The sequence below is a fragment of the Salvelinus fontinalis genome, chromosome 41 (assembly GCF_029448725.1).
Source record: "Salvelinus fontinalis isolate EN_2023a chromosome 41, ASM2944872v1, whole genome shotgun sequence".
Classification (NCBI taxonomy): Eukaryota; Metazoa; Chordata; class Actinopteri; order Salmoniformes; family Salmonidae; genus Salvelinus; species Salvelinus fontinalis.
In genome coordinates this window covers 9,462,499-9,487,515 of record NC_074705.1, presented here as the reverse complement: position 1 = coordinate 9,487,515, position 25,017 = coordinate 9,462,499, and the positions used below count along the sequence as shown (strand labels likewise).

The 25,017-nt window shown below is 45.7% G+C and overlaps 1 protein-coding gene across 7 annotated transcripts in view; it reads right to left on the bottom strand.

The window, feature by feature from the left end:
* Positions 1-242: 242 nt before the first annotated feature.
* LOC129840643 (mitogen-activated protein kinase kinase kinase kinase 4-like) overlaps positions 243-25,017 on the bottom strand; it is a 55,751-nt gene continuing 30,976 nt past the window's right edge. The window contains exons 11-32 of one of the 7 annotated variants that reach the window (XM_055908656.1): positions 20,647-20,719; positions 20,167-20,377; positions 19,483-19,644; positions 19,292-19,378; positions 16,432-17,022; positions 14,986-15,141; positions 14,101-14,331; positions 13,106-13,212; positions 12,878-12,999; positions 12,662-12,759; positions 11,717-11,895; positions 11,230-11,341; positions 10,734-11,027; positions 9,068-9,185; positions 8,646-8,816; positions 8,304-8,447; positions 7,911-8,045; positions 7,685-7,785; positions 7,415-7,564; positions 6,274-6,433; positions 2,941-3,080; positions 243-2,760 (exon numbers count right to left, since the gene is read on the bottom strand). In XM_055908656.1, coding sequence (XP_055764631.1) covers positions 2,677-2,760; positions 2,941-3,080; positions 6,274-6,433; positions 7,415-7,564; positions 7,685-7,785; positions 7,911-8,045; positions 8,304-8,447; positions 8,646-8,816; positions 9,068-9,185; positions 10,734-11,027; positions 11,230-11,341; positions 11,717-11,895; positions 12,662-12,759; positions 12,878-12,999; positions 13,106-13,212; positions 14,101-14,331; positions 14,986-15,141; positions 16,432-17,022; positions 19,292-19,378; positions 19,483-19,644; positions 20,167-20,377; positions 20,647-20,719 — 3,626 coding nt within the window. In that variant the 3' untranslated portion in view covers positions 243-2,676. The remainder of the gene's footprint in view (positions 2,761-2,940; positions 3,081-6,273; positions 6,434-7,414; positions 7,565-7,684; positions 7,786-7,910; positions 8,046-8,303; positions 8,448-8,645; positions 8,817-9,067; positions 9,186-10,733; positions 11,028-11,229; positions 11,342-11,716; positions 11,896-12,661; positions 12,760-12,877; positions 13,000-13,105; positions 13,213-14,100; positions 14,332-14,985; positions 15,142-16,431; positions 17,023-19,291; positions 19,379-19,482; positions 19,645-20,166; positions 20,378-20,646; positions 20,720-25,017) is intronic. The other 6 variants (XM_055908657.1, XM_055908659.1, XM_055908660.1 and 3 more) reach the window with 6 other exon arrangements.

Here is a 25,017-nt window from a genome sequence, read left to right as displayed (position 1 = left end):
GAAGATAAATTAATTAAAATGGGTTAAATTATGGAAATGTCATGCAACATATACTTGGGGTTCTTTTACATGGTTTGTATAAATGTTACCATATTTGGAAGACTTAAAATACAATATTTCCATAATGTTTCTTAGGCTCAGATTAATTTGACATTCGATTTGTTTACAGCCCCACATTTATTTCACACAATAGAGAAGACTGAATGCTTTATGTTAAAGGGTTACAAAACTACCCCACACAATTTAGTAAATTACTTAGGATTTTATTCAATGGAAAAAAGACCTTGAGGAAAATACAACAATTCCCATAATACAGAGAGGACATAAATTAGAGTAGCATGGTAGAAACACTTGAGGAAAACATGTCACCTGGCAGGCAGAGAACCTTGTCCCAGCGTTGCTGCAACGTTGCCACAGCCAAGGGCACACTGCTGTGTTATGCAGGAAAATCAGTGATTTAAACTCAGAATTGTGTCATTTTTGAAAAGTGAATGAACAGAGGTTGAGGGTTATTCCTGTACATGAACCTCCAAATGATACAAAAGCAAAAAAAAAAAAGGGATTATTGCCCTAAAATAAACCATAAATATTTATATTGATGCACATTGGTTTAACAAAACATTGCCTCTGTAAACATTTAACATAATGTGTGCATTAACTTTTATAAACCACTGCAGCCGCATAATTATAAGGGTAATAAAAATGACAGAAAAACTAAGGAGTTAAAAATGTAATCGATACTTTCTGTAGTGGTTTGTAACACTGTTAAAATGTGTGACTTATGCCATCTTGGCATGCACCGCGTTTCACAGATGAGAAAGCATCTCATATCTATAATCTTACAGCGTTGCGTTCTTTAGAGAGGCCTGGAATCATCTCACCCAAACAGGATGTGACAGTCCACTGTAAGAGGGTCAAGCTTTGGAGGGACATGTGACCATAGAAACATTATGATTTCCATTCTTGAAAAAAAAGTTTGTCCATACACACATACAAAGAATCTAACCAGGGTGCCAGTCTATCTCAGAAGACAAGGACAGTGGAGCTCCTTGCTGCTGCTTCAGACTGGCACCCAGGCTAACCAGGAAACATTAGGACAAACAAGTGCAGTCCCATTTTTCACTAGTTGGATCAAGAGACGAGAGGAAAACTAAAGAATTACAACCAGGAGCTGCTGGGGTTTGGAAAAGCTTCCAGGTTGTTGTCGTGTTGCTTTAATCCATAGCATACTACTGCCTGGACTGGGACAGACTGTACAAAACAAAATGTTCCCTTCTGCCCTCAGAGTCAAGATACTAAAATAATGCAGACAAGCTGAGGGGGTGAAGCTACCAGGCTATGGTGGTCTGATGGTATTAAAGAGTCCAACATGGAAATACAACGATTTCACAAATGTATCAAAATGGGGGCCATGCTGCTTCATAATAGTTTTTACATGTAATAATTCAATCTCACTCAAATGTCAGATTTTGATACATTTCCTGTAGGAGTTATGAGCAAAACCTAATGCATTTGTCACAACAGATTTTACAAGTAGCGACAAACGCAAACCTGAATTCAGTGGAGGGGCCCATTAAAATGAAAAACAAACAAATCGAACCTGTGGTTGCTGATACATTTGGATATGTTGTGGATTTTAAAGCTTCATCTACAAATCTTTAAGGTATATTTAATCTTGACACTTGTTCCATTGAATACCCTGGTCATCATGCTACCAAATGGTGGGTCAAAGTCATGACCAAGACCATTCTCTAGAGTCTACTGTACATATCAACCCATTCACAGTTTGCCCAACACGACCAAGGAGAGGCAATGTGGCACGTTAAAGTTGAGGGAGGCTGGAAAAAACCCTCAGGAGTATATGGGACTGGAAAGGCCCCTATAAGGTTGCAGTGTCCTATTAAGGGTTAAGTCGACATCTTTGATGAAACTTCTCTCCACACTTTAACCCTGTTTGAACCCTTATCAAGAGGAAGGCCAGAGTGAAAAAGAGACAAAAGTTAAATTTTCAATGTCAAGCCCGACCCGTTTGAAAATGCAACGGCATGTCAGTCAGAGGAACTGATCTAAGAAACTCTCAACACAGAAGTTGACCTGAACATGACCTGGACTAAACACAATAACAAACTACTGTATGACCCTTCACCTGTCTGGTGCTATAAGTTTCCCTTCCTCCGCAACAGTCTCTTTCATTCTTTTCCTCCCTCTGTCACACAATACATCCCCCCTCTCTTTTCTTCCAATAGACACACATTAACATCTACTAGTGTTTTGAATAAGTCGGGCTCAGATCCCTACTCTCACTGGTGCAGGAGGTAAGGGAAGGCTCTAGTAGGGTTTGGGGGCCAAGAACCCAGGAAAGCTGATGACGTCTGTTGTCAGAGCAGAGTGGCCAATGGGCATGATGACAACACTACCAACTGACACAAACAAACACAGTCCCATCAGCCTATAGGGACCCCGAGGCCTCCCCTTCATGATTTCAGTCCGTTTATCGTGCAATTGTCTTTTCTTATTTGAAACAGGTGATATTTAGGTATCACGCCGCCTCAGAGCTCAGTGAAGCTCGGTACTCCAGTTGTACGTCAAGTTCAAGATAATCATTGTCATGAGTCATCATTATGGTGGTAATAAACTGAGGGGTGCTGTCTTCATGCTGCTGGGTGTGTGTGTACACTACCAGCTAAGCAGGGAGGTACGGCCCAGGGTCATGAAGTAGACCTGGCTGGAACCTCCAGAACGCACCGACGCAAAGAACACCTGCAGGACAAAGACGGAGTGAGAGAGTGTGAGAGAGAGTGTGAGAGAGAGTGTGAGAGAGAGTGTGAGAGAGTGTGAGAGAGAGTGTGAGAGAGAGTGTGAGAGAGAGTGGGATCATTATCAACATTGATGAACATCTATGCAAGTAAGTAGTGTGTGTGTGTTGTACGCATAACTTACCTTGTCATTCCTCTCACACAGGAACTTGAGTCTCTGGGCTCTCTTGTGCATGAAGACCCCGTCCAGGTGTCCTGTCTCCACAGACCTGATCTCTATGGCCTTCTCCCCCCAGCCCATGATCTGGTTGGACCTAATGTAGGCTACACACACAGATGGACAATCAAGTTAATAAGAAAGTGTGTGTGTGTTTATTGAAAACAACTATGTACTTAAATTAAAGGTATAAAACTTAGTTTCACCACAAGGCACTCCTGTGTGTCCTAAACATGTGTACAGTGCATTCGGAAAGTATTCAGACGCCTTCACCTTTTCATAATGTTGTTACGTTACAGCCTTATTCTAAAAAGGAAATAATTTTTTTTTAAACGACAATACCCCATAATGAAAAAGCTAACAAGTTAAACATTTTTGCTAATAAAAAAAATAATTAATACATTATTTACATAATTATTCAGACACCTTAGTATTAGACTCAAAATTGAGCTCAGGTGCATCCTGTTTCCATTTGATCAACCTTGAGATGTTTCTACAACTTGGAGTCCACCTGTGGTAAATTACATTGATTAGACATGATTTGGAAAGGCACACACACTAGAGGTCGACCGATTATGATTTTTCAACGTTGATACCGATTATTGGAGAACCCAAAAAAGTTACCGATTAATTGGACTTTTTTTTTTTTTTTTTTAGATATATATGTATTTGTAATAATGACAATTACAACAATACTGAATGAACACTTTTATTATAACTTAATATACTAAATAAATAAATAAAGATCAATTTAGTCTCAAATAAATAATAAAACATGTTCAATTTGGTTTAAATAATGCAAAAACAAAGTGTTGGAGAAGAAAGTAAAAGTGCAATATGTGCCAAAACGCTAAGGTTTAAGTTCCTTGCTCAGAACATGAGAACATTTGAAAGCTGGTGGTTCCTTTTAACATGAGTCTTCAATATTCCCAGTTAAGAAGTTTTAGGTTGTAGTTATTATAGGAATTCTATGATTATTTCTCTCTATACCATTTGTATTTCATATACCTTTGACTATTGGATGTTCTTATAGGCACTATAGTATTGCCAGCCTAATCTCGGGAGTTGATAGGCTTGAAGTCATAAACAGTGCTGTGAAGCAAGCATTGCGAAGAGCTGCTGGCAAACGCAGGAAAGTGCTGTTTGAATGAATGCTTACGACCCTGCTACTGCCTACCACCGCTCAGTCAGACTGCTCTATCAAATCAAAGACTTAATTATAACATAATAACACACAGAAATACAAGCCTTAGTTAATTAATATGGTCAAATCCGGAAACTATCATTTCGAAAACAAAATGTTTATTCTTTCAGTGAAATAAAGTATTTTATCGAACGGGTGGCATCCATAAGTCTAAATATTCCTGTTACATTGCACAACCTTCAATGTCATGTCATAATCATGTAAAATTCAGGGAAATTAATTACAGTCTTTGTTAGGAAGAAATGGTCTTCACACAGTTCGCAACGAGCCAGGCAGCCCAAACTGCTGCATACACCCCGACTCTGCTTGCACTGAACGCAAGAGAAGTGACACAATTTCCCTAGTTAATATTGCCTGCTAACATGAATTTCCTTTAACTACATATGCAGGTTTAAAAAAAATACTTCTGTGTATTGATTTTAAGAAAGGGATTGATGTTTATGGTGCATTGGTGAAACGATAGTGCTTTTTTCGCGAATGCGCTTGTTAAATCATCCCCCGTCTGGCGATGTAGGCTGTGATTCGATGATAAATTAACAGGCACCGCATTGAATATATACAACGCTGGACAAGCTAGTTAAACTAGTAATATCATCAACCTTGTGTAGTTAACTAGTGATTATGCTAAGATTGATTGTGTTTTATAAGATAAGTTTAATGCTAGCTTGCAACTTACCTTGGCTCCTTGCTGCACTCGTGTTACAGGTGGTCAAGCCTGCCACGCAGTCTCCTCGTGGAGTGCAATGTAATCGGCGTCCAAAAATGCCGATTACCGATTGTTATGAAAACTTGAAATCGGCCCTAATTAATCAGCCATGCCGATTAAATCGGTCGACCTCTAACACACACCTGTCTATATAAAGGTCCCACAGTTGACAGTGTATGTCAGAGCAAAAACCCAGCCATGAGGTTGAAGGAATTGTCCACAGAGCTACGAGACAGTATTGTATCGAGGCACAGATCTGGGGAAGGGTACCAAAAAAAATGTCTGCAGCATTGAAGAACACAGTGGCCTCCATCATTCTTAAATAGAAGTTTGGAACTAGCAAGACTCTTCCTAGAGCTGGCTGCCCGGCCAAACTGAGCAATCGGGGGAGAAGGGCCTTGGTCAGGGAGGTGACCAAGAACCAGATGGTGACTCTGACAGAGTTCCTCTGTGGCGATGGGATAGCCTTCCAGAAGGACAACCATCTCTGCAGCACTCCACCAATCAGGCCTTTATGGTAGAGCGGCCAGATGGAAGCCACTCCTCAGTAAAAGGCTCATGACAGCCTGCTTGGAGTTTGCCAAAAGGCACCTAAAGGACTCTGACCATGAGAAACAAGATTCTCTGGATTAAAGATTAAATTCTTTGACCTGAATGCCAAGCGTCACGTCAGGAAGAAACCTGGCACCGTCCCTACAGTGAAGCATTGTAGTGGCAGCATCATGCTGTGGGGATGTTTTTCAGCAGCAGGCACTGGGAGACCAGTCAGGATCGAGGGAAAGATTAACAGAGCAATGTACCGAGAGATCCTTGTTTCAAACCTGCTCCAGAGCACTCAGGACCTCAGAATGGGACGAAGGACAACGACCCTAAGCACACAGCCAAGACAATGCAGAAGTGGCTTCAGGACATGTCTCAATGTCCTTGAGTGGCCTAGCCAGCGCCCGGACTTGAACATCTCTGGAGAGACCTGAAAAAGGCTGTACAGCAACACTCCCCATCCAACCTGACAGAGCATGAGGATCTGTAGAGAAGAATAGGAGAAACTCCCCAAATACAGGTGTGCCAAGCTTGTAGCGTCATACCCAAGAAGACTCTGGGCTGTAATCGCTGCCAAAGGTGCTTCAACAAAGTACTGATTAAAGGGTCTGAATACTGAAGTAAATGCCATATCAGTTTATTATTTTTAATAAATCTGGAAAAATGTCTAAAAACCTGTTTGCTTCTTCATTATTATAGGGTATCGTGTGTAGATTGATGAGGAACTTGTCCATTTATTTTAATCCATTTTAGAATAAGGCTGTAGCGTAACAAAATGTGGAAAAAGTGAAGGGTCTGAATACTTTCCGAATGCACTGTATGTGCGTCCCAGTGTGTGAGTGTTACGTACCCACTGAGGTAGGCATCTCGCCCCATTGCAGCACCACGTCTTTGGTGATGCGTCCGTAGGTGTTGACGTAGACGCCCTCATCCTCGTAACACACCAGCAGCTCGATACCATCCGTGTTGGGCAGGATGATGATGGCATGGGACTGGATATTGGTCTGGATCTGAAGGGAGAGGAAGAGTAGAGAGGGAGGGAGGAAGGAGGCGAGAGAGCAAACAGAGAAAGAAAAAAAGGTTATTATTCATAAAGAAAGAACTTCGCTGAAGAAAAAATCAACTGAAACAATGAGGGACTACCTGTACTTGCCCAATAAGAAAGACTTGTTTTCACTTTCCATTGAAAAATGTTTTGATACAGTGTGACCTAATGAATATGCCCCCATATACATGGGCTGAATCTCAAACCTAAGACTTGGCTCCTAAGTCCTTTATCGAGTGGCCACTTGCTGTTGTGTTCGACAGTGATCACGCGAGTCTGTCAGTGTTTTGGCCAAAATGAGCATTGAGACGATACACACGCGATGTCCCAACTGCAACTTATCCAAATCCATTTGCGAGCATTGTCTCCTGTGACCTGTCTTGTAGCATGACTCATTTGCAATGAAACACGGGCACTGGGGACCTTGGGCAGACAGACGCATACTCCGATATACAGTGAGAAAGTAGTAAAAACAAAACGACATCTCCCTATTCCTGCACAGCAGTGACTGGCTCAGGTTTACCTAGCAAGTTAATAATGGACAAGTTTGTGTACAAACTTCAGAAACACACTAAACTCCTTAGCTAGATGTAAAATCCTGTCACTAAGACCTCCTCGGAATTAAACTTCAAAATTAATTAAATGAATTGATTTATCTTGACTTTTTCTGAAAATTTGAGGACGAGGAAGTAGTGACTGTTTCTAGGTAACATGCTAAGATTCATGGGAAGAAGTTGGTGCCATGGGCGCTGAGTCGGCATAGGATAAAAGAGGACAAAGAGGCTTCCGAAGGGCGCAGTGGAGCCCTTGACAATCAGCATTTGAGATTGGCTCGTGAACACGCATATCGAGTGGTGAAAGAATTTGGTTTGAGATTCAGCCATGGATTGGTGGAGCAGGGAAAAACGGGAAGCAGAGGAATGAGACAGATGGGTGGGTCTCTTACGTGTGTGGGAAGGTAGATGTCGTAAACCGCCCCAGAGTCCACGTCCACGGCGTGGAAGCCGTTGCTGGAGCCGTAGATTACCTTTAACCTCTGGCCCTCCTCCACCGTCAGGTCAACCAGCAGGGGCTTGTGCACCAGGTCACCAAACGACTGCAGGAGGAAGACGTTAAAATGGACATAATGCACCTTTAAGGTCATATTTGTAGTGGAAATGTGAATGTAAACCAATGCCATGGTGGTCCGACTACAGCCTGAGCCAGTTTACTGTACCTTGAAGGCCATGAACTTGTGGTACGGCTTGGGGGCCCACGCATAGACCTCCACAGAGTTCTTCAAGGCAAGAACCAAGAACTTGATCCTCTCATATTTCACTGAAATCAAGAGAGGAAAAAAAGTTTTATTTCTGACCGCTCGTCAAGATTGGACTTGGACCTGCTTCAGCCTTGTAACAAGAGAAAAGTGTCATTTCTGATGGTAAATTGGGAGTGGAACGTACCAACTTTGTAGTGTACGCAGCCCTCCAGCTCTCCTACAGTGACCCAGCCCTGCTTCTTCTCCACCTCTGGGTCGTTGTGCAAAATCTTGTTCCTCAGCCAGGACAGGTAGTACACACGCAACTTGTTCTTCTTCCCTGTGTGTGTGTGTGTGTGTGTGTGTGTGTGTGTGTGTGTGTGTGTGTGTGTGTGTGTGTGTGTGTGTGTGTGTGTGTGTGTGTGTGTGTGTGTGTGTGTGTGTGTGTGTGTGTGTGTGTGTGTGTGTGTGTGTGTGTGTGTGTGAGATTTAGAGAGGGAAGGATGGTGAGATAGAAAAACAAGAGAGAATGAGTTTGAGTACCGGATAATTCAGGAGAGTGTGTATTTGTGTGTCCGTGCACCTCCGTGGTCCATACCTGATATAGTGACCAGGACGTTGAGTCCCTCCAGGACGTCCATCTGCTGGATGCGCCGTCGGCTGATGAGGGGGTAGACCTTCCCCTGACCGCTACGGTCCAGCAGCATCAGACCACTCTCTGTCCCCACCAGCAGGTTGACACCTGGGAGAGGACAGGGACACAGACACCAGTCAGATGGGGGGGGGGCAGGTCTGTCATGCTTGTCACTAAACCGATGATGGATTTCCTATCAATTGTATCTATCCATTCATCCATCCAATCAGTAAATCACACATCCATCTATTCATCCATCAACTCTATCCTTCTACTCATCCACCCATCTCTTTCTCAGGTACGTACCCCATAGTGCAGCACACAGGATCTCAGAGTTGAACCTCTTCTTGTACTTGCGGATCTCAGGCGTGTCGCTCTGGGGGCGTGTGTTGACCGGGTTCACATTGACCACGGAGCCCTTACGTGACGGGTCAGCCCTCAGGGCGTCCACCAGCCTCCCGTCGTTCCCGAAGGCCGCTGTGGACACCAAAGGTCAGAGGTCAGAGGGAGAAGGGGTGGGCCTTTGCTTTGTCATTAATAGCCCTTGATGATCATGCTCTGTATTACACTTCCTGTGCCAAAGCCACTGCTTATGTTCTATGTATAGTTCAGGGTATACTAACTCCTAGTTACTGACCCAGAGATGATTATATTGTTAATGGATAAGATGAGGGAGCTGATCCTAAACCAGCATTTAAAGGTTAGAGAAGGAAGAGGTGGTGACTCACCCATGTTGTTGAGGGAGCTGCCGCTAGAGGGGGAGACCTGCAGGAGGCGCGGGTCGATGAAGGGGGTGAAGGAGGAGGAAGACTTGTGTTTCTGCATGGTGTTGCTGGCCGATTGGGTCTGGCGACAAAGGCATGGGAGTGAGAGCAGAACACACACACACACACACAACAGTGGACAGATATAAGAATGCTGGGTGCTTATATTTGTCCTGTTTTAAGTGTGTATTATATGCAGGTGTGAAACGGAAATGTGCTTTTTGCATATCACAACTCCCCCCCGGGACACCTTCAGAGAGTGGGGTCACGGCCAAGGTCATACATTATTAGTTGTGACACAGGAGCAATTAGAGTTAACTGCCTTGCTCAAGGGCACATCAACTGATTCTTTACCATGTCGCCTTTGGGATTCGAACTAGAGACCTTTTGGTTACTGGCCCATGGCTAGGCTAGGCTACCTGCCACCCTAAAGGATCCCCATCACCCTGTAATTCAACCTGGTCTGCTACACTATAAGTATTGCCTGAGCCTATTTCTCCTAGGCTTCATACTGTAAAATATTACAATATTACTTTTTTCCCCAACAGGGGGAGCTATGGCAGCTGCAGTGAGTCTGGTTTGAACTCAGCAATGGATCCATTTTACTGCGCTCATGACTTTCTATGGAAGACATGTTTATTGCTGGGCTACAATAACATAAGGCTGAATAGGATTTATAGTAGCCAATTAACAGTACAATAGGAAGGGCCTGCAGGCTTGGCCAATCTAAAACTGAGAATCACTCAGACCTACATAAAACTATCTACACACTGGGTTCTGTTACAATACACTGTACATCAGGACATTTCTCATCATCTAGTAATCAAACATGACATCTACTCTACGGACGGCAAAAACAAAACACACCCAAAAAGCATGGGAAGATGACATGCAGTTGTTGTTGGAAGCAGACATGAAAAACAAGGTCAGTGACTTAAAAAAGGAAAGCAGAACCAACATGGAAAGGAAATAAAGATGGCGTGTTCAGGATAGAAACAGAAATTCAGTGAGAAATGGGATGAAACGTGATGAAATATGAAAAGTCAAATTGCCAGTGTAAAGCACACAGATTTGCTCAAACGCCACCATCAAAATACAGCAGTTTATCATTAGGCTAAAGATAGACGTGCTGTTCAGTGTCTTGGTGTCTTCCATGATAGTAGCGTTATCATGCTAACACACACCTTTAGTTGGGCAGTAAAATCCATACAGGATAGAGTTGTCCAAAAGCACCGCACACCAAGCATGCTAGCTACCACCCAGGCACAGCCTACTACTAAACTGCTAGAGTGAAATGGCATCAAAGCACTAGGGCCGTGGAGAGATGGGAGATGAAGTCCAATGAGGTGTTCCACAACTTCTTTACCGCTGACAAGATGGACTACATAGAATTCACCTCCCAGCTTGCACCTGGGCAAAGTGTTTTAAAAACGCTCTCTAGACTAGTAAAGCCACTTGCTCATTGCTAAGGTCCCACACTAGATGGCGCTAGTGTTAGAGGCAGCGTTATGAGTAATATTCAGAAGGTGAAAGCAGCCCAGAGATCATTAGTCAGTTCAGTCAGTCAGCCAGCAGGGGGCAGAGTAGACTGAACAACCAGAGTAGCCAGCTTAAGGGACGGGGGACATACCTCGATGGCAGTGAGCTTGTCCAGGGGGGTCTGGGGGGACATGGCTGGGCTGACATGGCTGGAGGAGGAGGAGGGGGAGTTGGAGATGGAAGATGAGGAAGAGGTGGGGGAGTGGTGGCTCTGCTGAATAAGGTCTGGCAGCAGGTGAATGCGGCCGGCAAAGCCGTTTTTCTCCTGGTGACCGTTACCGGGACCGGGAGGAGTATGTGCTTGAACGGCTTGACCGTGAGCCGCACTGGGACCGGAGGAGGATGAAGAGACATTGACCGTCGGGCGCTTTTTGTCGCCCGCGCTCTGTAACCAAGAACAACCTCAACTTGTATCTCGTTGTTTTCCACTAGTAACTGTACATGATAGTGTGCTTTACCAGCAAACAAAGACTCAACATAGGAAATGAAAGAAGATGATAACAATTGAAACCAGGGGTGGAAGTGGGTGGGTGGGGAAGAGAGAGAGGAGGACATGATAACAACCAGAGGGTCTTCTGCAGTCCTACCTGTCTGATGACCAAGGTGCCATCCTTGGAGGGTGTGGTGAGGTCGTTCTCTGAGTCGTCGTGGGCCAGTAAGGTCTTCAGGGATGCAGTCTCTCCGTTACTCAGACCTCTCCTGGTGTAAACAGTACGTCTCATATTCAAACTCCAATTATTAATAATACATGGGACATATGTATCGCGCTTTTCAATGACTCACCTCACACAAGTCTTTCTATGCTATATAGTATATATATTATCTGATCGACTTTTCATGTTGATATAATATAACATCAAGGAGTGCCGCCCGCTGCATCTGAAAGCCTTTCTTTAGGGCAGTATCACTAAGGCCTCGAGTTCATAAAGTGTCAGTGTGCTGATCTAGGATCAGTTTTGCCTTTCAGATCATAATGAATGAGATTACAAGGATGTGGGGGAACCTGATCGCAGATTAAAACGCTTTGTGAATACGGGCCCAGGTCAGAGTTGAGAGGTCAGGGTTGTTACGTACCCGGCCCTGGTATCCTCTGCTCCCGAGGTGGACTCGTCTGCTGCGTCCTGGTCCACTTCTTCATCATCGTCTTCATCGGTGGTGCCTGACTCCTCGCTGGAGGAGGAGTAGTCTGTCACCTTGTTGGGGGGACGCACATCCTCCACCGCCCGCAGCTCTTTGGCCAGGGCCGTCAGGTCCTAGAGGTCAAATAAGGCTCTGAATATTTTCAATACTCCCTTCCCGAAAGGTTGTCACTGATTTAAACCATGTCAGATTACTGACTACTAGTCTTACAGAGGGAGGATGCATTGTCAAAAGATTGAACTGGGTCGAGGACGGGAGCATCAATTCCCCATACCTTAAGGCCATAACATTAACCTCAGTTAAGAGCTAGCCAACACAGGCTGCTGAAAACAGTTAACTTGTGATGTGCCAGGTGAAGAGCAACTGGATTGGGACGGCGTAGGCAGGAGGCAAGAAGAAGAAAGCAGGAGGAAAGACAGCAGGGAGAGGGGCGGGTCAGGGGTGCATCGTCAGCCAATCACGTGGCAGCCAAGGAGAGGACGACCAATGACTGGGAGGCAAATGGAAGAGCAATGGAATTGGGCCCTGAACTTCACAGGACAAAACTCTTCTGAAACGTTTTAGCATTCATGGTGGCCCATGCAGTGTGGAAATAAGCATAGCATCAAAGCATGACATACTGTTATGCACGCTTGCTTACCACGTCACCCTATACAAATTCCCCCCATAATCACATCGTTGGAGTAATGGGATGCCACAGGTTGTCGTGTCATGGCCCATAGGGAACACCAGAAGACAAGACAACGAGATAGTCAGCCATAGAAACACCACCACACTGTGTTACTGTAGCAGGCTGCAGTGCTGGCCTGGTTTACAGCCAGTTGCAGGGACCACCACTAAAACAGTACGTGGATACAGTCATAAGAGACAGGTACTTACGGCTGGCCGGTTGGGTCGGGCAAAGTCCTTCTTGTCGTCAGGCTTTTTGGCAGCGTTGTCGGGGCGTTGCAGTGGGGAGCCCTCAGACTTAGACGATGCTGGAGGAGATGATGGTAAAATGACATCAGTGGAAGACCTACAAGACACTAAATGCAGTATTGTACATCCAGTATGCTGTGTGTATTCTGTGTGTGTGTGTGTGTGTGTGTTACTCACAGCGTGCTCTGAACCTCTCCCCGGAGCCGGCCTGGGAGCTGGAGGAGCCAGAGGAGCTGCCACTGCCGGGCCTGGGAACCAGCTTCTCCACTCGGTCCCACAGCAGACGTGGCTCCGCATTACTGGAAGACACGCAACACAGGAGAGAGATTGAAAACACACACTTCCCCATACCCACCCTGCAAACAATTAAACTTTTTCAAACACCACACAGAGTTGACCACCTACCTGCCGGCGTTCCTCTGTACTGCCTGGTTGCTAGGCGGGGCAGAGGCCTGGAGAGGAGAGTCTCTGCGTGACAGCACAGGGGACCTGGACGTTGTCCTCACTGGAACCTGTGGTAGACAGGACAGACGCCCTCACACACCTGGCTACAGGAGCATAAACTAACACCACAGCAGGTCCTAGCACCGCTGCATAGCCCCAATCCCTCTTCCCAAATGTGCATTCTAACCTCCAACTACATCGCTGGATCATTTTATTCATCTACAGAGAAGACATGGATATTGGTAATAAACTCTGGACCCAGATCATTATTCAATAGCTATGATCTATTATCCCCACCAAGCAGTGGTCTAAGTTCAGGGTTCCCCAAACTCTGTCCTGGGTGCACGTTTTGGTTTTTGCCCCAGCACTACACAGCTGATTCAAATAGTCAAAGCTTGGTGATGAGTTGGTTATTTGATTCAGCTGTATAGTGCTAGGGCAAAAAAGTAAAATGTGGGGTGGGCAGGACCGAGTTTTGGGAAACGCTGGTCGAGGTAACGGTTTTGGTCAGCCCTCCGTTACATTAGTGGACAGAGTGAATATGATGGGCATGCATGATGTACACAGTGAAGTACTAGAAGAGGAACAACTCATGAAGCCATGCAGGACCATATGGTGTGTAGTTAGCCAGTGGAAGCACAGCACTGAGTAAAGCTAGTTACTATAGGGACTCCAGTACTGTACACTGGGACAATTGCAGCTACAACCAGGAGATATTTCTCAAGATTGCTATCAATCACTGATTATACTACTGAACCAGACTAATCTACTTTATTGTAGCTCTACACTATGCTGTGGGACACAGCCTTATAATGGTGAAGGCAAAAGCCCACAGTGTAATCCCACTGCTGTTGGATGGGACACCCAGAGAGGCTGTAGACATTGCTATCTTGCCCCTCTGAGGGGACCACAAATTAGGTCTGGAAAAGGGGGTCCCCTGGGCTGTCCTCTCTTACCCTGGGGGGCACCTCGTCGCCGGGGCCCGAGGCGAGGGGCTGGGGGTCAGTGCGTACAGCTGATGGCGCGGCAGCAGAGGGGTGAAGGTGGTGGTTGTGGGGCTCCTGGGAGCGCAGATGGAGATGTGCAAAACTAGGAACCGCGGGTTCACTGAAGGAATGGGAGCGAGACACGACGGGGGGCGTGGCGGCGCTGCTGCTCTTAAGAGCGGCCAGGTGGGACCACTGGACCTTCCAGACAGACAGACAGACACACAGAGGGGAGAGAACAGGGGGGAGGTAGGAGGGAGGGAGAGAAGGTCAAACCACAGAGTGAAGGCACAGAGATGAAGGACATGGCTGAAAACATATGCATATACATGTAACATATGCATATAATAGACATGCATTGCACATACACAGACATCATGCAGTTCGAGACGTACACAAACCAAAGCGACAACAGAAACAGTCACAGGTTCACGCACAAAAACTTTTACAGTGAAGACAAATAACAGGACAACAGATAGTTGAACGGCACAGTGAGAGGGGCAAGGAGATGAGTGAAGGGGAGCCAAGCAGCCAATCACATGCAGCCTCCTCTGGCATCCTGGGTAAGGTTTATCACACCACTGAAGGCACAAACTTTTGCTCAGGTCAATTAGTGGAAGGTTCCAGAAATCCCACTATGACACATAACAGATTTGAGTAGATCTACTGACATGATGGAGCATGTCATTGTATTGGGACCTCTACTAGCTCACTCACAGAGATATATCATTCTATATCTGTGTGGGTGCTAGAATGGACAACTCGTGGCGACAATGCCTTGCTGTCAGATAACCTACTGTATGGAGAGCGGTAGATCGAGAGAGAGAAGGGAGGGAAGGATGAGGAGGGGTTTACCTGTGGTTCCATGGGCCGGTGCATGGCAGGCGGGACAGACTCGGAGGAGGAGCTGCCGTTAGAGAAGGGTTCGGAGCGGGGGGGCACGGGGGGCTGCTTGGTGGGTGGGGCAGTCTGGGGGGAGCCCTGAATGTTCTTTCGGAAGCGCTCGTCGGCCTGGGAGGGCAGGACAGACAGACAGGGTCAGTGAGGATCAGTGGGGTTAAGGTTGAGGCATTAACTCAACGACAAAACACACAAGGAGAAAGACAAGGAGAACGAGGAAGAGTCAACACTGAAGCCGACGCCTTGTTATCGACAGGGAGGGAAAGTCCGTTGACATGCACACGAGCCCACCTCAGACAGTCTGTTAATGACATCTTACACCTCCAGGGGAGTCATCCCAGAGAACAGTCTCTCTCTGGGACCCAGCAGCACACAGTCTCTCTCTGGGACCCGGCAGCACACATACGTTAGTGTGGGCCTGAGCTGACCACATGCATGACACCCTCTCCAGTCACTTACCTGAACAGTACAAGGCACAGCCGCATTACAAACCTTCACGCTTACTTAATAGGTATGTGAGAGGAGGACAAGAGCAGGAACACCTGACTACTTCGTATGCTTTTCACCACTGCAGTAGAGACAGCAATACAACTGGTAATTCACAAGAATATGTGAAGTACTGACAGCTTCGACTCATCACCGCCTTACTTTACTGCCTAAGGCTATATCAATTCAAGCCCATTGATTTAAATATGTGTTACATTCAGGTATGGCAACTCAACTGTGAATGCATATGAAAGAAAAATAGATGCATTTTCCATTAAATTAATTATAGCTGACTAATGGCAAGAGAAAATGTACCGTGTTCTGCGTAATCAAACCACTTGGTTCTAAATTCAAAATGATGTTGACAGAGAACCAGCTAGCAGCGTTTCAGGCTATACTTAGTCTCTTCCTTGCTCAGTCCTCTCAAGGTTCAGACACGTCATCCTCAGATGTTTTAGTAGAGAAGCATCAGATAGTCAAGCAAAGACTAGAGCCAGAAGTGAAGCAGTACAGTTTTAGAGAGGCGGTGGTTGTGAGCGACTGGCTTTCTTTTCTCTGACTGTCCTCTCCTCTTAGCCAGAAGATCAAACAAAATGGTTGGCTGAGTAGTCTCCTCACTAATCATTTTGCACAGCGCCACCGAAACAGACAACGACAACATTGTTATCCTAGTACGGTAACGTTATTGGCTATTTTGACTTGGGCTATTTTGTGTCGCATACATTAAACGCAGTGCTACATTGGACTTTGTGAGGTATTAAACACTATTTTAAGACGATAACTGAAAGAAAAAAGAAAACCATAACTCCAGCTCACACCACCAGGACTAATATAACACGCTGTGTGGGGCAGGCAGCTAGAATAGAAGTAGCAGCAGGCAGCAGAAGGAGGAAGTGATGTCGTGTTGGGGTTCACCTCTCTGATTGGCTGAGGATCACCGAGAGCGTCGCTAGGCTCCGAGCGGTCTGTCTGTGGGGACTTGGGGCCGTCTAGGCCCCCGGTCTGTGAGGGTTTAGTAACGTCTGTAGACTGGGTGGCTAGGGCATCGCTATTGTCAGAGGTGGTCTTTTCTGAGTCTTTATCAACACTGTTTGGGTACAGTTTCTGAGGGGCCTTGGTAGTATTATCCCGGGACATGGTTTGTGGGGACTTTGCGGTATCCGAGGACATTCTCCGTGGGGCGTTAGCAGTAACGTTGTCCAGGAAATTGGCTTGTGGGGACCTAGTGTTATCACAGGACGTTCTCCGTGAAGCAATAGCATTAGAATTATTGAGAAAGTGGGGTTGTGGAGCTGGGGCTCTATCGCCAACGGGGCCTGGAGACGTTGTCTGAGGGGCTTTGCTAGTACTGTCAGGGGATATTCTCTTGGGGTCTTCAGTCTTTTGGCAGGGCTGCGGTGGTTTATTGTCGTGCTGGAGGGACAGCAGATAGGCCTGCTCCTGCTGCAGACGCTTGTGGAGACGCTCTGCCTTCCGCTGCTCCTCCAGCTCCCGCCATTTGAACTCCTGATGCAGAGTGCGCGGCTGAGTTGAGGCACATTAGACATGGGGGAAAGTGGCTAATGGCATGTATAAGCTAATGCTACCTTGGGGGGTGAATTGTATTACATTAAGCACTTGAAGACTGATTCAGCTTAGTTCTATAAAGATGAAGTGAGCTTGATAAATTCAAGCCTACAAACATGTTAAATAAAGTCTTCCTTAAACTGCTGTTTCTTTCATTTCATTACCCACAAACAAATGTTACAACCTTCTTTAGCGAGTAATAGAAACAAAAGTTGAGGATTGGGTGAATAGTGTGGAACGGTTCAATTTATGGGAAGCAAGACAGAATGGTGAATGCTGAGCAATAAAGAAACAAAAAGGTGACTTTATATATACACACACACATATATATACACTGCTCAAAAAAATAAAGGGAACACTTAAACAACACAATGTAACTCCAAGTCAATCACACTTCTGTGAAATCAAACTGTCCACAATCAGCAACACTGATTGACAATAAATTTCACATGCTGTTGTGCAAATGGAATAGACAAAAAGTGGAAATTATAGGCAATTAGCAAGACACCCCCAATAAAGGAGTGGTTCTGCAGGTGGTGACCACAGACCACTTCTCAGTTCCTATGCTTCCTGGCTGATGTTTTGGTCACTTTTGAATGCTGGCGGTGCTTTCACTCTAGTGGTAGCATGAGACGGAGTCTACAACCCACACAAGTGGCTCAGGTAGTGCAGCTCATCCAGGATGGCACATCAATGCGAGCTGTGGCAAGAAGGCTTGCTGTGTCTGTCAGCGTAGTGTCCAGGGCATGGAGGCGCTACCAGGAGACAGGCCAGTACATCAGGAGACGTGGAGGAGGCTGTAGGAGGGCAACAACCCAGCAGCAGGACCGCTACCTCCGCCTTTGTGCAAGGAACAGCAGGTGGAGCACTGCCAAAGCCCTGCAAAATGACCTCCAGCAGGCCACAAATGTGCATGTGTCTGCTCAAACGGTCAGAAACAGACTCCATGAGGGTGGTATGAGGGCCCGACGTCCACAGGTGGGGGTTGTGCTTACAGCCCAACACCGTGCAGGACGTTTGGCATTTGCCAGAGAACACCAAGATTGGCAAATTCGCCACTGGCGCCCTGTGCTCTTCACAGATGAAAGCAGGTTCACACTGAGCACATGTGACAGACGTGACAGAGTCTGGAGACGCCGTGGAGAACTTTCTGCTGCCTGCAACATCCTCCAGCATGACCGGTTTGGCGGTGGGTCAGTCATGGTGTGGGATGGCATTTCTTTGTTTGGCCGCACAGCCCTCCATGTGCTCGCCAGAGGTAGCCTGACTGCCAATAGGTACCGAGATGAGATCCTCAGACCCCTTGTGAGACCATATGCTGGTGCGGTTGGCCCTGGGTTCCTCCTAATGCAAGACAATGCTAGACCTCATGTGGCTGGAGTGTGTCAGCAGTTCCTGCAAGAGGAAGGCATTGATGCTATGGACTGGCCCGCCCGTTCCCCAGACCTGAATCCAATTGAGCACATCTGGGACATCATGTCTCGCTCCATCCACCAACGCCACGTTGCACCACAGACTGTCCAGGAGTTGGCGGATGCTTTAGTCCAGGTCTGGGAGGAAATCCCTCAGGAGACCATCCGCCACCTCATCAGGAGCATGCCCAGGCGTTGTAGGGAGGCCATACAGGCACGTGGAGGCCACACACACTACTGAGCCTCATTTTGACTTGTTTTAAGGACATTACATCAAAGTTGGATCAGCCTGTAGTGTGGTTTTCCACTTTAATTTTGAGTGTGACTCCAAATCCAGACCTCCATAAATTTGATTTCCATTGATAATTTTTGTGTGATTTTGTTGTTAACACATTCAACTATGTAAAGAAAAAAGTATTTAATAAGAATATTTCATTCATTCAGATCTAGGATGTGTTATTTTAGTGTTCCCTATATTCTTTTGAGCAGTGTATATCTGTATCGATATCTCAACTCATTTCCTCAGGATGTAAACACCTTGCCTTGATTACCATCTATGTTCTAGAAAAGAGATTGCTCCTAAATGTGTGATACAGTCCTGAAAACAGGGTCTTTCTCAGTGGGGTACAACATTGTCAATACAAATGTAATAGAATACAGCTCCAGACACCATTCCCTGTTCTACTTGAAAAAGACTCATGGGTGTTCTACGTAACCAATTTCTGAACGGTCTGTAACGTTGCGCCCTCCTGAACGCGCCCCGGGAGAGTAAGAGTGGTAGGATGTAAGTTTCTTACCAGGAGCATGGCCTGTTCATGGAGCAGCTGCTGCTGCAGGATCTCCAGGTGCCTCTGCTCCTCCTCCAGCTGCCGACGAATGTACTCCTGTCAATCAAACACAGCCTCCATGATTGGATGAAATACAGGAAGTGACAAAACTGCCCAGCATGTAGGCCAATTAGAGTGCTTCTTGTCATTTAAAGACCTACCTGCTCACGGTCGCTCCTCCTTTTCTCCTCCTCCGCCCTCCGGCGCTCATCGTCCTCTTTCCGCCGTCGTTCCATCTCCTCCATGCGCCTCTTCTCCTCCTGTTCGCGGCGGCGCTGCTCACGCTCCTGCTGCCTCCTCATCTCGCGCTCGCGTCGCTGTTGCTGTGAGGCACCAGGAGGGGGCAACAGAGAGAGAACCTCAGGGATACGACACACAGGAAGAGCTGAAATTCTAGTTGGGATTCCCTGTTCAAAGATATTATGAGATGTCACTGCTACTATGGCAATGATTTTCCATAGTAGCAGTGATCTGAATGATTTGAGGAAAACAAGAGGGGGTGGGAAGTCAAATACAGGCTTTGATGAATTGATCAAGCGAGGAGCAGCGGTCTATAGATCTAAAAATGTAGGACACCTTTTATCCTTGTAATGGCAGTCTTCTGTGACAGCATGGGCTGCGTCATTGTGGGCTATCCAAGTTCGACCCTCTTTGGGGTGATCACAGTTTTGCTCTGTCCAATCGTGGCTGCAGGATCAACCTACACCCCACCCATTTCTTCACAGACAGCAGAACTAGCCAATCGAGTTATTCAGAGCATGCAGCACCTCGCACTGTACTCACACCCTAAATTCTACATACAAGTTTTACTTTAAAATCAATTAATCAATGTTTATTAACTCTACCTCCTCCAGTCGCCTCCTCTGCTCCTTCTGTTGCTCAATGCGTTTCTGTCTCTCGGCCAATAGTTGGCGCTTGTACTCCTCCTGCTCACGGAGCTGCTGCTCCTGCAGGAGCTGCTGTCGGCGCAGCGCCTCCGAGCGCTCCTTGTTCTCCTGCTGCAGCCGGATGAAGTCCTTACGCAGCGTCGACTCCCCCGGCATGTTCACTATGGAGCTGCAGGGTGGACCAGCGGATACGAGGGAATAGTCATTTAGTTCAAAGGAACAGTATGTTGGTTCATGAGTTAATTCAAGGGAACAGTGAGTTAGTTCATGATTTAGTTCAAGGGAACAGTTAGTTTGTTTCTGTGTCAGATGGGTGGAGTTGTTTAGCGATTCCAGGTAGGTGTTTGCTACGCTGGTGGCAGGTGAGCAGAGATATCCCGCTATATTGTGAATTGCAAAATGAACTGTGTACATAAACTTGTAACACTAAGACATTACCTAGGCTCTCCCTCTTGCTCTCCAGCATCCTCCTCTTCCTCCTCACTCCCGCTGTACTCATATTCAGTCTCATCTGAAAAACAAGACGTGGATAGTGTGGCAAGATGTAGAAACATGGGCTATTCAGTGTAAATGTAAAGCACACGAAGGCCCAATGCAGACGTTTTGATCTCAACATCAAATCATTTCTGGGTAACAATTACAGTGGGGCAAAAAAGTATTTAGTCAGCCACCAATTGTGCAAGTTCTCCCACTTAAAACGATGAGAGAGGCCTGTAATTTTCATCATAGGTACACTTCAACTATGACAGACAAAATGAGAGAGAAAATCCAGAAAATCACATTGTAGGATTTTTTATGAATTTTTTTGCAAATTATGGTGGAAAATGAGTATTTGGTCAATAACAAAAGTTTCTCAATACTTTGTTATATACCCTTTGTTGGCAATGACAGAGGTCAAACGTTTTCTGTGAGTCTTCACAAGGTTTTCACACACTGTTGCTGGTATTTTGGCCCATTCCTCCATGCAGATCTCCTCTAGAGCAGTGATGTTTTGGGGCTGTTGCTGGGCAACACGGACTTTCAACTCCCACCAAAGACTTTCTATGGGGTTGAGATCTGGAGACTGGCTAGGCCACTCCAGGACCTTGAAATGCTTCTTACGAAGCCACTCCGTTGCCCGGGCGGTGTGTTTGGGATCATTGTCATGCTGAAAGACCCAGCCACGTTTCATCTTCAATGTTCTTGCTGATGGAAGGAGATTTTCACTCAAAATCTCACGATACATGGCCCCATTCATTCTTTCCTTTACACGGATCAGTCGTCCTGGTCCCTTTGCAGAAAAACAGCCCCAAAGCATGATGTTTCCACCCCCATGATTCACAGTAGGTATGGTGTTCTTTGGATGCAACTCAGCATTCTTTGTCCTCCAAACACGACGAGTTGAGTTTTTACCAAAAAGTTATATTTTGGTTTCATCTGACCACATGACATTCTCCCAATCTTCTTCTGGATCATCCAAATGCTCTCTAGCAAACTTCAGACGGGCCTGGACATGTACTGGCTTAAGCAGGGGGACACGTCTGGCACTGCAGGATTTGAGTCCCTGGCGGCGTAGTGTGTTACTGATGGTAGGCTTGGTTACTTTGGTCCCAGCTCTCTGCAGGTCATTCACTAGGTCCCCCCGTGTGGTTCTGGGATTTTTGCTCACCGTTCTTGTGATCATTTTGACCCCACGGGGTGAGATCTTGCGTGGAGCCCCAGATCGAGGGAGATTATCAGTGGTCTTGTATGTCTCCCATTTCCTAATAATTGCTCCCACAGTTGATTTCTTCAAACCAAGCTGCTTACCTATTGCAGATTCAGTCTTCCCAGCCTGGTGCAGGTCTACAATTTTGGTTTCTGGTGTCCTTTGACAGCTCTTTGGTCTTGGCCATAGTGGAGTTTGGAGTGTGACTGTTTGAGGTTGTGGACATTTGTCTTTTATACTGATAACAAGTTCAAACAGGTGCCATTAATACAGGTAACGAGTGGAGGACAGAGGAGCCTCTTAAAGAAGAAGTTACAGGTCTGTGAGAGCCAGAAATCTTGCTTGTTTGTAGGTGACCAAATACTTATTTTCCACCATAATTTGCAAATAAATTCATAAAAAATCCTATGTGATTTTCTGGATTTTTTTTCTCATTTTGTCTGTCATAGTTGAAGTGTACCTATGATGAAAATTACAGACCTCTCTCATCTTTTTAAGTGGGAGAACTTGCACAATTGGTGGCTGACTAAATACTTTTTTGCCCCACTGTAAGTACCTTACAGTGTTTGTTATCAATTAAAATGGTCGAAAATGTTAATTCGAAATGACACAACGACAAAGTTCCAGTTTAACAAAGTTTACTATACTATATGAACACAATACAAGTAGCCATCACACTCGAGGCTAGGCCCAACAACAACTAGACTTCCTGCGCATGCGCACTCTTGACTGAGTGATAGCCCCGTAATAACAGAAATACAGGGATACTTAAAACATGAACTTAACAATCTCCCCCTTTTCTTTAAAGACAAATAAAACATCAACATAATTAAATGTCCAAGTATTATTCAAGATCCCCATTACAAATGGGTTGTGTGACAGTTTTTATTTGTATTACTCAAGCTGCCACTTTCCATTACTGAGAGCCTGTAGGAGCACATGACTGGATGCTCCTTTTTTAGTCAGACAGTCAGCAAGCTGTTCCTTTGTGGTCGACCACAGAATCCGCTGGATTCTCTGTGCTTGAATAAGTTCCTTGATGCTGCTAATCTCAAGACGAAGTCTTTTCTCTGTGACAGACTTGGTTGACTTCACAGCATCAACTAATGAGTAGTTGTCAGTGACACAAACTACAGGTAGAATGTGCCGTTTTGTCTCACCAGTGGTAAGCTCTGAGAACAGAGTTGCAAGAAAGATCGCATTGTCAATTCCATCCGCAAGAGCAAGTGTTTCTCCAGCAAGTGTGCTTCGGACAACCCTTCTGATCCTTTTTGACTGCCAACAGATAGGTGAGAATCTTCCCATTAACACGATTAGATGTCCACCTTGTGTGCCTCCATCTGTAAGGTTCCCTAGCGAAGCATCACTGAAGACAACTAGTTTCAAAGAGTCATCTTTTCCAACATGCTGAAACTTTGAAATCAGTTGTGAGTTCAGTTTACGAACAACTTTGTTTGCCTCATGAATGGTTTGTACAGTGGCGTGTTTTGTGTTAGATGCCAAGTTGCAAACATCAAACATCACATCAGGTCTAATCTGTCTAGCAACCCATAGAATTTGACCTATCTTCGACCTCAATTGATCAGCTTCAATTCCACAGAGGGGAATTCCTTTGTACAGCTCTTGAAGAATCCATGTGGATGGGTTGAAGATTCTTGATATAGCTCTCCTGTTGCATCAGTATTGTTCCATCAACTGTAATAAACTCTATGCCAACATAACAAAAATGATCATGCTCTTCACGGCCGACCTGGAAAACAGCTTTGAGGTTTGGAATCACAGTTGTAGCAAAGGTCTGTGAGCCACCCCAGATGAAGTCATCAACATGACAGGCAAGTACTCCAGTCACATTGCAGTCTTGATCAAGCCAATAGAAGACTGCAGGGTCCACTTGTGACATTTTTCCACCTGTATTCAGCATTGTTGCCTTGACTTTGTTGTACCAGTAGAGTGATGCATCTGCCAGTTCATACACACACTTTTTTAGTTTCCACAGTGTTCCTTCACTTTTAGCTTCGGGCGGAGGTCGGATGTGAATGTCCCTTGACAGCTCTGTTCCCTGCAAAAATGCAGATTTGATGTCTATGGAATTAAGTTTCCATTTTTTCTGGCAGATCACTGACATCAGCAATCTGAGTGACTCTGAGGCGCATGTCGGTGAGTCTTTTGGGAGTTCTTTAGCAGCCAGCTCCTCAAAACCTCTAGCCACTAGACGTGCTTTAGGCACTATTCCAGTTAAGGATTCTTTAAGGGTACACACCCACCTTGTTGAGACACATTTTTGGCCAATGTCTTTGACTTCCTCAAACACTCCATTTTTCCTCCAATTACTGAGCTCATCTAGCTTAGCTGAGTCAAATGACACGTCCTTTGTTTCAAGTACATCATCATTTTGAATGTCATTCTGTTTTTCTCGATTTTCCATTGATTCAATTCTGAGATTATCTACAAGTGACAGGTCAGCTGACCCTGTTGTACCAGAAAGTGTAGCTGGTTCAGAGTACTGCAAGTTGTACCAGTTCTGGTGTTTTCCTTTGGCTTTTCCTGCTCGTCCAATGACGGTTGCTGTGTGTGGAATACCACTTTCTCTGTCCATGTATTTAACAGTTTGTCCAGTTTTCAGATTGGAACAACCATGTTCTCTTAACACATGTGGCTGTTGTTGAATGTTTTCCTCATTTGAACCCTCAACAGTATTAACTGTGGCATGGTTGAAGGTCTCTGCTCCATTTCCTGTGTCAGTTTCAGTGTCCATATCATTGGATGCGACATCTGGTAGGTTTGTGTCTGTTACTGTGTCCTTTTTGTCATTTTCATTAGGAGACTGATTCTCAGCCACAGCCCCTCTATCTTGTTGATCATTTACTTTCCGCAATCTTGAGTGATGCACCCTGACAAAGATGCCTCCGTGTCTCACAAATATCACCACACCATCTTGGCCAATGACTACTCCCGGTCCTTTCCACTCTTGACAGTCAACTCGTTTGTAGTACACTCTGTTTCCAGTCTCGTACTTCTCATCGGTGGGTCGAAGCTGTTTCCGCAGAGCCCTGCGAATTCTTTCTGAGCACTGCTTCAGTGAATGCTTTTCTCGCTGCATGTAGTGCTGAAAGGTGCTGTCC